Below are 13,525 nucleotides of genomic sequence, written 5' to 3' on the forward strand. Positions count from 1 at the left end.
TTTGGAGAAGCCCATCCCTTCCACTTCCAGGGTCTTAGGATGGAGGAGAAGGACTCTGGACATCTAGGACTCATTCCGGGGGCATCTGGCACAATCCCCAGCAGAGTGCTTGTCTCTGATTGCTCACAGAGGGCCACCTGCTTCGGCACCACTGGGGAAGTGTAGTGAAGACACAGACATTTTGGTGCCCACAGAGTCCCAGGGTCAGGGTTCAGGGGCTCAGTGGGTCACGGGGTCTCCATGTGTTTCTGAGAATCTTCAGCCAGTCAGTCAGCACCTGAGAGTGAGCCTAAAAGCAGGGAGGGAGGAGAAACAGATGCCTGCCTTCTGGTTTGATGTGTTCACATGGGCCCAATGCCTTTAATTCTGAGGAAAGTGGGGAGAGTTCAGTCCAAGGGGTGATTTCTGTAACTACCTGCAGTTTGCACTTTCATTTCCCAGAATTCCATGGTGTTAAACCACGGCTAAATTCGGCTGTTGCCCATTATACAGACATGGAAACTGAGATGCAGGTGGGAGCTACTGCCCAGAAGCCAGCCCCTCCCAGGACTCTTCCTCCAGGACTCTGTGATCCAATCTCTTCCTACCTTAGTGAGAGGGATGCAGAATAGAATACCATGCACTGTCAAAAGATGTTTATCAGCATTTACCGTTCCTCAGGTCCTGCACTGATGGTCCAGTGCGTTGTCTCACTGAATCCTTAGTGATTCAGCGAGATAGACAAAGAGGAGGAAGATGATGCACAGAGAGATTAAGCAGCTTGCTCCAGGGCACACAGCTCCAAAACTGTGGGCTCCAGCTGTGGGGGTCCTGCTCTCAACCTTAACTTTAGACCTTAGTGCCTCTTCCTGGTCTCTACCATGAGAAGGAAGGAGGAAACGATCCTTACTTGTTATACTTTCAGCTACAAGACCCAAAAAAGACAACTCAAGTGTGTGTACCTGGGAGAGCTTCAATTCCCCTCCCCATGTGTGACACCCTCCTCTCACAACACACGCACGCACACACCATCCACCCATAACACACGCTGGTTATCAAGCCAGGGCTGTGTTGAGACGATGGTGAGTCTGCTGGCACTGCCATTGCTGTGCTGGGCGAGCTGGTTAGTTGGCTGAGCAAAGAGGAAACTGCTCGCATGGTGGTCCTTGTGGGTGGGAAGAGGGGACAGGCTATGCCACACACCGGGAGCCTGCCGAGACCCAAAGAGGCTGCCAGGGGAAGGCGAGATGCGAAGATGAGTGGGCAGAAGCGCCCTTGGTCCTCTCCAGGGGACACAGCAAGGTCACAGCTCTGGCAGGCAGCATCTGGGCGCTTGCAGGAGGTGAGTAATGGGCCATAAATAATGTACCAGAGTAAGGCAGGGGGCAGCTGGTGGAAGAGAGACTCTGGACTTGGAGACAGAGACCCAGGAAGGAAGCTACTCTTGCCTCAAATGGCTGGGCGCCTCCCTCTCATGAGCTCTGTTTCCCAAAACGTAAGCCAGGGGCACTAGTCATAATGACCAGACACCATGAAGATGACAAGAGAAAACAGGGTGAGAAAGAGTGTGAACAGCAAGGTCTTACCCAATGTGAGGTGGTGTGATTGCCGTTATAAAGTCAGTATGCTGATCATTATACTGTGTGGAGAGGCAGTAGAGGGCCGTGGGTAAGAACAGAGACACTGGCTTTGTTCAATCCCAATTATTATTGGCTGTATGAGTGGGCAAATGACTGCACTTTTCCAGGCCTCAGTTTCTTAATCTGTAAAATGGGCATAATGATAGCACCCATTGCATAGAGCTGTTATGAGGACTGAATGGGTTAAGGATGCTCAGCACTTGGAACAGTACCCAGCACAGTGGAAAAACACGAGAGCTGGCTATTCCCTCCTCTGGCAGGTTGGTATCATCCTGGTATGGGCACGATGGGGCTTGTTATGAAATGAATGTTTGTGTCCTGCCCAAAAGTCAGGTGTTGAAATCCTAACCCCAATGTGATGGTATTAGAAGGTGGGGACTTTGAGGGTGATTAGGTCATGAGGGTGGAGCCCCCATAAAGGGGATTAGTGCCCTTATAAAAGAGGCCCCTGGGGCCGACCCGGTGGCTCAGGCAGTTGGAGCTCCGAGCTCCTAACTCCGAAGGCTGCTGGAGCTGAGCGGCTGCTGAGCTCCCGGATGGCTCAGTCGGTTGGAGTGCAGGCTCTCAACCACAAGGTTGCTGGTTCAACTCCCGAGGGGGATGGTACTGCGACTGGACCTGGAGCTGAGCTGCGCCCTCCACGGCTGGGATTGAAAGGACAACGACTTGACTTGGAAAAAAGTCCTGGAAGTACACACTGTTCCCCAATAAAGTCCTGTTCCCCTTCCCCAGTTAAAAAAAAAAAAATTAAAAAAAAAAAAAAAGAGGCCCCAGAGAGCTCTCTCTGTTACCTACCATGTGATAGGATAGCGAAAACACAGCTATCTTCAACCCGGAAGTGGGCCCTCAGCAGAACCTGACTATGCTTGCTCCTTGATCTCAGACATCTAGCCTCCAGAACGGTCTATAAGCCACCCAGGTTGTGTCACTATAAGCCACCCTGGTTGTGTCATATTGTTATTGCAGCCCAAGCTGGCTAAGACAGAACTGTCGGGCTAATTTTGTAGGGGGCTTTGGACTCCGTGCATGGCAACCCTGATGATGATGGAGGCGGCCGGTATGGTACCCAGAGATGGCACCTTCAGGCCTAAGGCCACGGGCTTAGGGGGGATGTTGACTCCCGCTGCCCAGCATTGCTGCTCACTCACCAGCCAGTGGCTCCCATCCCCTAACGGCCCCTCGAGTCATTCTCTGTGGCCCCACCCAGCCAAGCCTGCGGAACCAGTGGCTTGGTCTCAGAACGGAACTCTAACCCAGCTTGAGACTTGAGACCTCCCCGTTAGGCCTCTGATGTAACAAATCCAAACTATACAAAGAGACGTTTTTCTTATGCATCTTTCCTGATAGTAAGTGCAGTGCTTACAGTAATAATTCGGTTCAACAATCATTTAATAGATGACCACTAAGTATGGTCCTCGGCAACAGAGATGAGGCACTATATTAGTGTTTTATGGCTGCTGTGAAAAATTACTACATTAGTGGCTTAAAACCATACGAGTTTATTTCCTTATAGGTCTGGAGGTCCAAAGTCTGAAATGGGCCTCACTGGGCTAAAATCAAAGTGTCGGTGGGGCTGCATTCCTTTAGGAGGCGCTAGGGGAGAATCCATCTCCTTGCTTTTCCAGCTTCAAAAGACTGTCTGGTTTCTTTGGCTCATGGCCCTCTCCTTCCTACAAAATCAGCAATGCTGATGAGCCAAGTCCTTCCCACGCTGCCATCTCTCTGGTTCTCTCCTGCCTCCCTCTTCCACTTTTAAAGATCCTTGTGATGACATTGGGCCCACCCCGAAAATCCGGGATAATCTCCCTATTTTAAACTCCGCTGATTAGCAGCCTTCATTCCATCTGCAACCTGTGTTCCTGTCTGCCAAGTAATGTAACATATTCACAGGTTCCTGGGATTGAGACATAGATATCTTTGGGGTAGGGGGGCATTATTCTGCCCACCGCCAGCACTAGTGTTTGTTGATTGTCTGTGGTGAGCCAGCCACTGCATTGATACTTCATAAGCACTCAGTCACTCATTAATTTCTTCAACAAATATTGGTGGAGGGCTGCCATCTACTGAACCCATCCTAGGTACCAGGCCCAGTGCTGGACGCTGAGGCTCCAACAAGACACAATTCCTGCCCTCAGGAAGCCCATAGGCCAGGACGAAGATAGACCAGTACACGGATAACCACTGTACACACACAGGTAATGGAGGGGTGTTGAGCCATGTACTTTACTTCTCTGAACCTGTTTCTTCATCTAAAATCAGAAAAATAGAGCTACAGTCTCTCTCCAAATGTTGGGAGAATAAAATGAGACAACATATGTAGGTAATACCCTTAGCACTATGCCTGGCATGTAGTAAAGGCTTAGTCAATGGTAGACTCTTCTTATTGGTATTATTATTATTATTAAGCCTGTGTGCAATGGGAGCACAGAGGAGGGGAGTCAGGGAACGAGGCAGTCGGGTTGACACCCCAGGGATAAGCAGGATTAGTCAGGGGACGTGGGGGAAGCGGCAGACATAGAGAATGCATGTGCAAAGGACCTGTGGTGAACAGGTCCCTCAATTCTCATGATGTACGGATACCCCACCAGGTGTCTTCCTGCTCTGTGTATGACTTGGCTCCCACTCTCAAGGTCCAGGAGCTATAGGGGCCCCCTGGCTTCTCAGCACCCAGCTCCAAGGTGACTGCCTATGTCACCGCACTCGTCACAAGGATCCCCCTACCCCCACACTTGGAACCACAAAATTCGTCATCCTGTTGACGTAACAAATGTCCAACACCTGTAGAGAATCTTTAAGAGTTTATTTGAACCAAACTGATGACATATGCCAGGGAGCAAGATCTCAGTTTGGCCCTTCTTTTATGCATTTGAGATTAAGGATGGGACCACAAGCAGGGATTGGAGAAAGCAGGAGCGGATTGAGCCACAGGATGGTAACAAGATTATGTGCTCTCCTGAGGGTGAATGTACTCCTCAAGGGGTGTTACTTCTGGCATTTCAAAGATGTGGGAACCTAGATGCACAAGAACAATGGACAGGGCTGGCTTAAAACCTTTCATTCAAGAAGTTATAGGACCCCTTTTCTGCATCCACAATCCTGACAGCCACTGATCAATCAATGGCCCTCCCCTCCCCGGGCCAGGCCCTGGGCTGGGTCACTTCAGTTATCAACTCACTAACTCCTCCCAGCTTGATCATCAGACCTGTTGAGAGACGAGGAAATTCTGCACGGTTGGGAAACTTGGCCAAGGTCACCCAGGTAGGGCAGTAGATGGTGACACCCCGGGCTGTCTGATTCCCCGTCATGAGGCCCACACCAGGTCTTCAGCCCAGGCATTTGATGGCCCAGCTCCATGCGTGAAGCCTGAACAGTGAGGGAAATGGGATGAGTGGGGACCTTAGAAGAATAGCTGGTCTCCCCTGGAGTTGACTTAGTGAAGCCTGGAGCCTGGGGTCAGGGCGAGGACAGGGGCCAGGGCACTTGTTAAAAAACAAAACAAAACAAAACAAACACCAGACCCTTCTCTTTCCCAGCATACGTTGCAACAGCAGCAAGGCCCAAGAAAAGAAAGGACTAGCTGGCTTGGACGTGAGGCCCTAGACTAAGCCCTCCCACCCTCAGCAGGGCCTGGTCCTTCCCAAGAGTGGGGACATCTGACCCAGAGCTAGTGCAGAAGCCAGGGGGAGCCACTCAGCTCATCTCTTCCTTGCGGGGGGCAAAGCTGTATGGTCAACAAGAACAGCCAACATGCCAGGTTTCTGGTGTATGCTGGTGGGTCCTGGGCCCCTCCCTCATCTTCAAAGCCAGCAATGTTATGCCAACTGTTTGCTCTTCGGAGCGCTGACCTTTTCACATGCTGTCCCGACGACCTTCTTAGAGTTCAACCTCCTTTCTTGTATGAAATCATGTTGATAATGGATGATGGCGGTTTGTGTGTACAGATGGCAAAATACATGATTGACATCTGTGCAGTCAGGGGTTAACTCAGCAGGCTTGGATTGCTCCAATCCTGCACATTCCAAAGGAAGGACTGGAAGATAACCTCTGAGCCCTTAGAATATCCTGCCTCATCTGGGTGGTTTTGTGTGTCTGGGGCCCTGGACCACACTGTAGTGGTTGGACCAGATGGTTTACTCAAACAGTGTGACTCACGGTCACTGCCTGTTTGGAATACCTGAGGGCCTGACCATGCTGTGTCAGTTTGACTTCTGGAAGCCTGAAGACTGAGTCGCTAAGGTCAGTCACTCAGGTACTGCATGCTTATGTGACCAACTCCCAATAAAAACCCTGTACCCCAAGGCTCAGGGGAGCATACCTGGTTGGTTCTTTGCACGTGTTGTCACTCATCGGTGCTGGAAAAATTAAGCAAGTCCCATGTGACTCCGCTGGGAGGGGGCACCTGGAAACGTGTGCCTGGAGTCTCCTGGATTCTGCTCATGCACCTTTTCTGTTTACCAGCTTTGGCCTATGCCCTTACAGTAACCATGAAAATAACGGCTTTCCCTGAGTTCTGGGAGTCCTTCTAGCAAATTGAGCTTAAGCATGGTCCTGGGGACCCTTGACATGGCATCCTAAGTCAGTTGCTCAGTCTATTATCTGGAAACTGGGTTGGAACCTCTGATTCAACCCAACCCTGTGTCGTGGTGCTGGGGACGATGCAGGGACACTTAGGACCCCAAGAGGGAATGGAGCCCCTGGGCAGCCCAGCATAGGGCCAAGCCCACCCTGGGTCTAGGGAGTGGCACATGCCCAGCTCTGTGGATGGCTCTACTCAGGCCCGGGGTGGGGTTGGGACAATGACACTGCAAAAGGGGGCTGGCTCTCCCCAGAACTTCAGGACAGAGGCTCCTCCGGAAGGAGACTGGTTTAGTTCTCCAAAGAGTGAATCTTAGCATTTCATCCGCTTTCTGCCAGATTCCTCGGAGCTCCCTGGGGCCCACAGTGGAGGCTGTGCCTCCTCCCTGCCCCTTTGGTTCTCCCTTCCATAGACAGTGGGGTTGGTCAGGCCCCTCAAGCACACACTCAGGCCAGTAGGAGTGTTAGGACAGAGGAAAGCCTGGAGGGCCTCCCACTGCCCACCAGGAGGGCTGCCTTCCCTAGAACAATTCCCACGCTTCAGGGGAAATTGAGGCAGGAAAACCCTAGCTCTGGTCCTTGTGACAAGTATAGACTTAAAAACATTAGTTCCTGAGACTGGGTCCAAATATTTCACCCCCAGGCCTACCTGTTTGTTTTTGTTTGTTTGTTTTGTTTTTTAAAGATTTTATTGGGGAAGGGGAACAGGACTTTATTGGGGAACAGTGTGTACTTCCAGCACTTTTTTCCAAGTCAAGTTGTTGTCCTTTCAATCTTAGTTGTGGAGGGCGCAGCTCAGCTCCAGGTCCAGTTGCCGTTGCTAGTTGCAGGGGGCGCAGCCCACCATCCCTTGCGGGAATTGAACCGGCAACCTTGTGGTTGAGAGCCCCCTGGCTCATGTGGGAATTGAACTGGCAGCCTTCAGAGTTAAGAGCATGGAGCTCTAACCGCCTGAGGCACTGGGCCGGCCCCTGTTTTTAACTTCATTTGAAATGATTATAGATTTACAGGAAGTTGCATAAAAGTACAGAGAGGTCCTGTGAACCCTTCATTCAGTTTCCCCAAGGGTAACATCTTACAAGATCAAAACCTCAACCTTTAAAATGAGATTGGCACAGTCGGGAAGGTGGGGCTGGTAACCACGCCACCCCTTCCCCAGGTATCCCCAAAAATCAATGTAGTAGTTGTGAAGACATTCGGGGCTCTTCAGTATGCATTGGCCTCTTTCTGAAGCTGGATGGGCTGGCATTGGTGGAGGTCAGGGACCAAGTAGCCAGGCGAAGGGGGTTGCAGAGTGGCCTGAGAAGGTCATCCAAGAGATGTGGGCAAAGTAGCATCTTTGGGTGGAGCGCTTGCAACAGTGTTTCCAGTAAGGAAAAATTAGAAACATCATAATGCCCAACAATATAGAATTGGCCAAAAAAATGACGAAATACCCACACAAAAAAGACAGTGCAGCTATTATAATTACATTGTAGAATAATAATTTGTATCAAGGTAAATGTTCATGATATCCTGGCAAGTGAAAAAAGATAGAGCGCCAAAAATACGTGCAGCGTGGTTCCTCTGGGGGAAACACACACCCACTTATGTTGAAGAACATAACGCCCAGGATTGTAACATGTTAAACTGATTATCTTTAGGCAATAGAATCATGAGAGATTTTTTTTGTCTCCCTCTGCATCTTACAACTTTTCTGCATTGAGTAGATATGACTATGGGAATTAAAAAACAAATAGATCCACTAGTTGCCTTGACTCAGAGCAAACTGGGGCTCCATGTGTCTGGCAAAGGTTCCAGGGCAGGTAAAGGAGCTTTTTCAAAGAGAACTGGAGGCGGTTCTGCAGTCCTCTTGGATGGGGGAGGAAGTAGTGGGATGGGTGGAGTTACCTGGAAAACAAAGGGCTCTGGCCCTGCAGGCAGAGGGTCTTACATGTTATGGGGAAAAGTGGTGACACAGCCAGTGTTCCAGGCTATGGCCCCGGAGCCAGGCGCAGATGATCTGGTGGCTGGTGAAATTCCAGAACCTGGCTGACGGCAGGCAATCGCCCCTGCCCACTTCCTCGTTCCAGCTTCCTTGTTATCTGTTCACGCAGGCAGGAGTGGAGCTCTTGTCAGGGGGGTAGGGCTGTAGTGTGCCTCCCCAAGCTTAGCACAGGGCCTGGCTGACCCGATGTAGGATGGATGGATGATGGATGGATGGATGGATGGCACTCTCCCCCAATCACCCCCTTTCTCATCTCCATCTACTGACTTCCCACCACTCAAAGGCTCCAGGAAGCCCTTGCTGGTCCCTCCAGGCCCCCATCATACTGCATAGTAACTTCAATTACATATTTTATCAGCGTCTGCCCAGGACCTAGATTATGGGACTCTAAGTTGGTTTCCTCCATCTGTGCATAAACCTTAAAGGCAAGGTTGATGCCCTGGTCAGCTGTGGTTCTCCACTGCACCCCACAGCAAGGGGCTTGGCACCAACGAGGCACTCAACCAATAATCCTATAAAAGAAGAGACAGAATCCACTCTTCTCTCCCTGAGGCCATTTGACTCATGGTTAGTGAGTGGGGGAGTGTCAGTGGAGGGGGGACAGTTTCTGCCTTATCCTCCTCTGCTGAGAGAAGCTTCTATGGCCCCAGGGTCATCTGCACCCCTGACCCCACCTCTAGCTCTTTTTACTTGCTCCCAGTCATGGTCACGAGGGAACTGGAGAGGAATAGTGACTCAGCCCAATTCATCACCACAATGGAAAAACCCAGTCACCTGTCTTCCTGGCAACGGGACCAGAGCTGCCTCTGTATCTGAAAGGGCAGCACGCCATACTGGTTTCAAGGTCCTTTTGTCTTTCACCTGCTGAAAAATCAAAGACTAAAGCATGAAGGAGCTCCGCCTGTTGACACAGGATTTGCAGTGGGGTATGAATCTCAGAACCAGGGATCACGTGTTCCCTCCATGCCGGCTCCAAGTTAAGTACCCATGTGCGTCATCTCGTAGCAGTTTCACAACAAGTCCATTGTTATCTGAAGTGAGCACGGTCATTTTTTTGGCCGCCAGCATCTGACACGCCCACCTCCCACTAGAAGACCTGAGAACACCTTTGCCCTGCCTCCCTTGCAGCTTTGGCAGGGTACCTGATCTGGGTGCCTCCAATCAGACATGCCCTTTTTGAGGGGGTAACATTGGTTAATAACATTATAAAAATGTCAGGTATACAGCTTTCTATTATGACATCTGCCCACCACCTGAAGCCGAGTCTTTTTCCATCACCATATATTTGACCCTCTTTGCCATCTTTCTCCTCCCTCTACTCCCTTCCCGTCTGATAACCACCATTCTGTTGTCTGTATCTGAGTTTGTCTTGTTTGTTCATTTGTTGTTTTTTTTGTTTTACAGCCTACTTATGAGTGAAATCATACAATTTTTGTCCTTTTCCTTCTGACTTATTGCATTTAGCAAATAGTCTCAAGATCCATCCATGTTGTTGAAAATGTAGACACACCGATTCTTGACTGTGAATTAGAAACTGGTGACCTGAGGAAGCCAAGACCACACAGAATTCATACCGGCAAGGATGCAGCAGTGGCCACAGCACCACCTCAGGCTTCAGAGGCAGCCCGATGGCAGCGTCCAGTGTCCTTGCCCTGGGGTGGTGCTGGCTGTGCCCAGAGATGGCAGCAGTTTTGACACCGGACCAATGCTGCAGTGTTGGGCCTGGCTCCTGAGATCCTGAGAGCTGCCTGCCCTCATTTTATCAAAGCCCTTTTACTCTTTAACTAGCCAGAGTAGGTCCATTATTTCCTGCAACTATCCAGCCTGGTATATTAGCCCAAGTTTCCCGATGGGGAAATGAAGGCTCGGAGAGGTCTTCCGAAAGGCTGTGTCTCCTCTACAGCCAAGGTGCAGGCCAGTCTCCTGCCTGTTTTACAAACGGGAAAAGGGAAGTCCAGAGGAGGCAGTGACTTGGGCAGCATCTTTCAGCTAATTAGGAACAAGGCTGGGGGACATGTCTTAGAGGCCCCCTGTCCCAGCCAACAGCTTGGCCCTCTGACACGCTCTGCTTTCCTCTGTTGAAAATCCTGCCATCCAGCCTACCCCGAACCCGTGCCCCCTCATAGGGAGGAGGCACTCAGGAGCAGGAGGGACTGAGAACTGGCCCTTCTGCTGATTCAGTGGGGACTCCTCATTGCTAGGCATGCTGACTCCTCCAGAAGGGGCCAGGGCGCCTCTACCTGCCTGTTCCCTGAGCACCTTTGCTTGCTGCAGTAGCGCCGCCACCCTCCCCCCAAGAAGGGAGGTGTTCTTACAACCACATTTCTTCATCATCTGTTAAATCTCCAGTTTTAGGGTTCAAATCCACAACCTGGCCCACCTGGATGCTCACGTGGAGTTCATGGCTTATCTGAGCCAAATGGATTGTCTACATTAGTTCAAGGCCATGGCAGACACCATTCCACACATGGACAGAAGTGTCATTGTTTCAAAGCTCTTGTTAGGCAGCCTCCCCAGGCCTATGTTCCTCCGAGCAATTCAGAAAAGGCCAGACCTCATGAATTATGTTACTAGAACATCAACAATTTGTTTTGTTTAATGACTAGTTTGAAATTATTGAGAAGGGTAGGACTCAGGAAAGCCTGAGAGAATCTCTAATGCAATAATTATAATGTTATCATCAATAATAGCGACTGTCTATTGAACACTTCAGCCATGTGCCTGGCACTGTACTAAGCACTTTATGTTCCATCATTTAATTCTTACGGGAACCCTCTGAGGTCAGCATCATTCCAATTTCACTGGGTATGACATGGAGGTTCAGAGAGGTAAGTAACTTACTGGATACCACACAGCCAGGAAATTGTAGAACCAGCCTGTGTTCTTAAGGACTCGCTCCAACTTGTATATACAGAACCAGGCTCCTGGATGTTTTGGATATAGCAGTTCACTCTATCACCACTGACCTCCCCCATCCCCTTTACAAAAGAGGAAACTGAGAGGCCAGGATTTCCCCAAGGTGAGCCCCAGAGCTGTAAGGAGAACCCGAGCTTGCTGCCTCCTATGTGGTTATATACTGCACCCCAAGCAGGAACGTGCACCCCATCTGGAGCCACCAAATATCACAAACTTTCTCAAGGAACACTGGTGATTCCGTTAATTCAATGCCATAGCAGCTGCCCCCACAGCCTGGAGCTGAAGGAAAGCTGGGGTCTCACCACAAACCAGCCCAGATAAAGGTCCCATGAAGGTGAGCAGGTGGGGGCAGGCTCTTCAGGATCCTCCAGACCTCCCACTCCACTGCCTTCCTGGACCTCCCAGATGACCTGGTCCAACACAATCACTCTATAGGTAAAAGGCTGGCATCCAGGAGGGGCAGAGACCTGTCCAAGGTCCCTCACAGAGTCTGGATAGAACCCCAGCCCCCAGGAGCCCTCCTCTTAAACTGTTTTGTCCAAGTAAATATTTTCAGGTCATCAGATTTCCATTCTCCCTGCATTAGGACTCCATCCAGGGACTTCTGCGCTCCCTCCTTTGGGGTGACAAGTGGGAGCAACGCCACAGGGCCAGACCAGAACCTGAGGAAGACGAATCTCCCAGTTACCTTTCCCGCTCACATAATGGAGGTGAGTTGAGCGGAACAAGTGCCTTACTACACAAGGGAGGGGGCCAGGGGTGGGGCTGAGGGCCCAGACACCTTTGCTGGAGACAGTCACTCCCACACGAGTCCCCCAAGTAAACCCTGGGGTTCTGAAGACTGGGTGAAGACGCCCCAAAGGTGCCTGAGCGCCTGGCTCTTCCTGACCCCCCAGGGCTTTTCCCCAGTGGTTCCCAGGCGGCGGCAGGGGTGGGGTGGGGTGGGGTGCTGCCTCCTCCGGGCTGGGGTTCCCCTCGGGAATCTAAACAAAGACTGAGGCGGAAGCCGCCCCCTCCCCCGGGAGCACGACGCCGCCCGGCTGCAAGAGGACCGTATCTGCGGGCGGGGCCTCCCACCACCACCCGAGGAGTCCCAGCGGCGGGGACCCTTCCTCCAGGAGCCTTCGGGAGGTAAGGAGTGGAGGACGCGGGGGACACGATGAACCGGAGGGTCTCCGCTAGGCTCCGGGGTCTCGGCGTCCAGCTCGCCCGCCTGCCCACCCACGGGAACTCCCCCGGTGGCGGGAGGCGGAAGCTGAGCTCCCAGGACGGCCTCCCGGGACCAGTCCCCATTGCAGGCTCCGCCGGCGTCCCCGCGCCCACGCCCACCACACCCACGTGGGCGCGCCCTCGCAGGGCCTCCGCCCCCCGCAGCCGCTCGACCGAGGGGCCTGGGGCTGCAGCCACCCGCGCCCGCGCATTGGCGGCGAGGCCCCGCTCCCCGCCTGCGCCTAGTCCTCGCTCACGTCGCCCTCGGTGAGTTGGCGCCGCCCTCGGCCCTTCGTCCCTGTCCCCCGGCCACCGCGGCCTCGGTCAGCCCCCGTCCCGGCGCAGCCACAGCGCACGACCCCAGACCCGCAAGCCGGTTCCCTGTCGCCGGGGCCGCACCCCCTCCGCCTCTAGCGCGCCCAGGCTCTCCCTCGTCGCCTTCCCAGCCAGAAGCGGGGACCCCGAGGCCACGGCCCCTCCGCCGCCCGCGCCTCCCCCACCGCGACACCCGCGGGTGGCAGGGCCTCTGTTCCAGCGCCGTGCGCACGGCCTCCTCCCGTCGCCCCCGAGTGGCCCCCGCACCCACCCCTTGCGTTCCCTCCGCCTCCCGGAGTTCACCCCGACCAGGTGGCAGCGGGCGCCTTTTAGGGGTGCGCGGTCGTGCAATTGGTGGATTTTTTAAAAGCGTTTTGGAGGGGGGAGCGCGGCGTGGGGGGCGGCAAGCGCGCTCCTGGCGCTGGCTGCTGCTCCTGCTCCGCTTCTCCCTCTCCGGCTGCTTCTCGCCTCGCGTTCCGCGCTGCTCTCCCCGACGCCGCAGCCCGGAGCTGGGCAGCGCCAGGCGCCGAAATGAAGGTGCTGGGGCACAAGATCCAACTGCTGACAGGTACCACCGGCCCTCGCCGCCCGCCACTGTCCTAGTTGGAGCGCGAGCCGGGAGCGGTGGCGGGGGGTGGGGCGGCTCGGGTGCGAGCTGGCGGAGGGGTGCGGACGCCCGCTGCTTCCTAGCCTGTGCGGGACCCGGCCCCGCCCTGCGCTGCTCTCTGAGTCCCCGGCGTCCCGGTGGGTAGAGCGTGTGTGGCGGGAGCTCTGGTCAGGGGAGCGGCCCCCCGGTGTCTCCGAGTAGCCAAGCTCTAGTCAGGTCCACAAAAGAGGAAAGGAAGTTTAGAACCCCTGTCCTCCAGTCAGTGTCACTCGGTCCCCAAAGAAAGGAGCTCCCGAC

The 13,525-nt window shown here is 53.2% G+C and overlaps 1 protein-coding gene across 2 annotated transcripts in view; it reads left to right on the plus strand.

Moving 5' to 3' along the window:
• Positions 1-12,433: 12,433 nt before the first annotated feature.
• The window catches only part of NDRG4 (NDRG family member 4), a 39,847-nt gene continuing 38,755 nt past the window's right edge, over positions 12,434-13,525 (plus strand). Inside the window, exon 1 of one of the 2 annotated variants that reach the window (XM_033127876.1) lies at positions 12,434-12,573. Coding sequence is in view for 1 of the 2 variants with exons in the window: in XM_033127873.1 (XP_032983764.1) it covers positions 13,153-13,189 (37 nt within the window). In the remaining variant the exon portion in view is untranslated. Of the gene's footprint in view, positions 12,574-12,976; positions 13,190-13,525 lie in introns of those variants that run through there. The other variant, XM_033127873.1, reaches the window with a different exon arrangement.

Source organism: Rhinolophus ferrumequinum, chromosome 15 (assembly GCF_004115265.2).
Source record: "Rhinolophus ferrumequinum isolate MPI-CBG mRhiFer1 chromosome 15, mRhiFer1_v1.p, whole genome shotgun sequence".
Lineage (NCBI taxonomy): Eukaryota > Metazoa > Chordata > Mammalia > Chiroptera > Rhinolophidae > Rhinolophus > Rhinolophus ferrumequinum.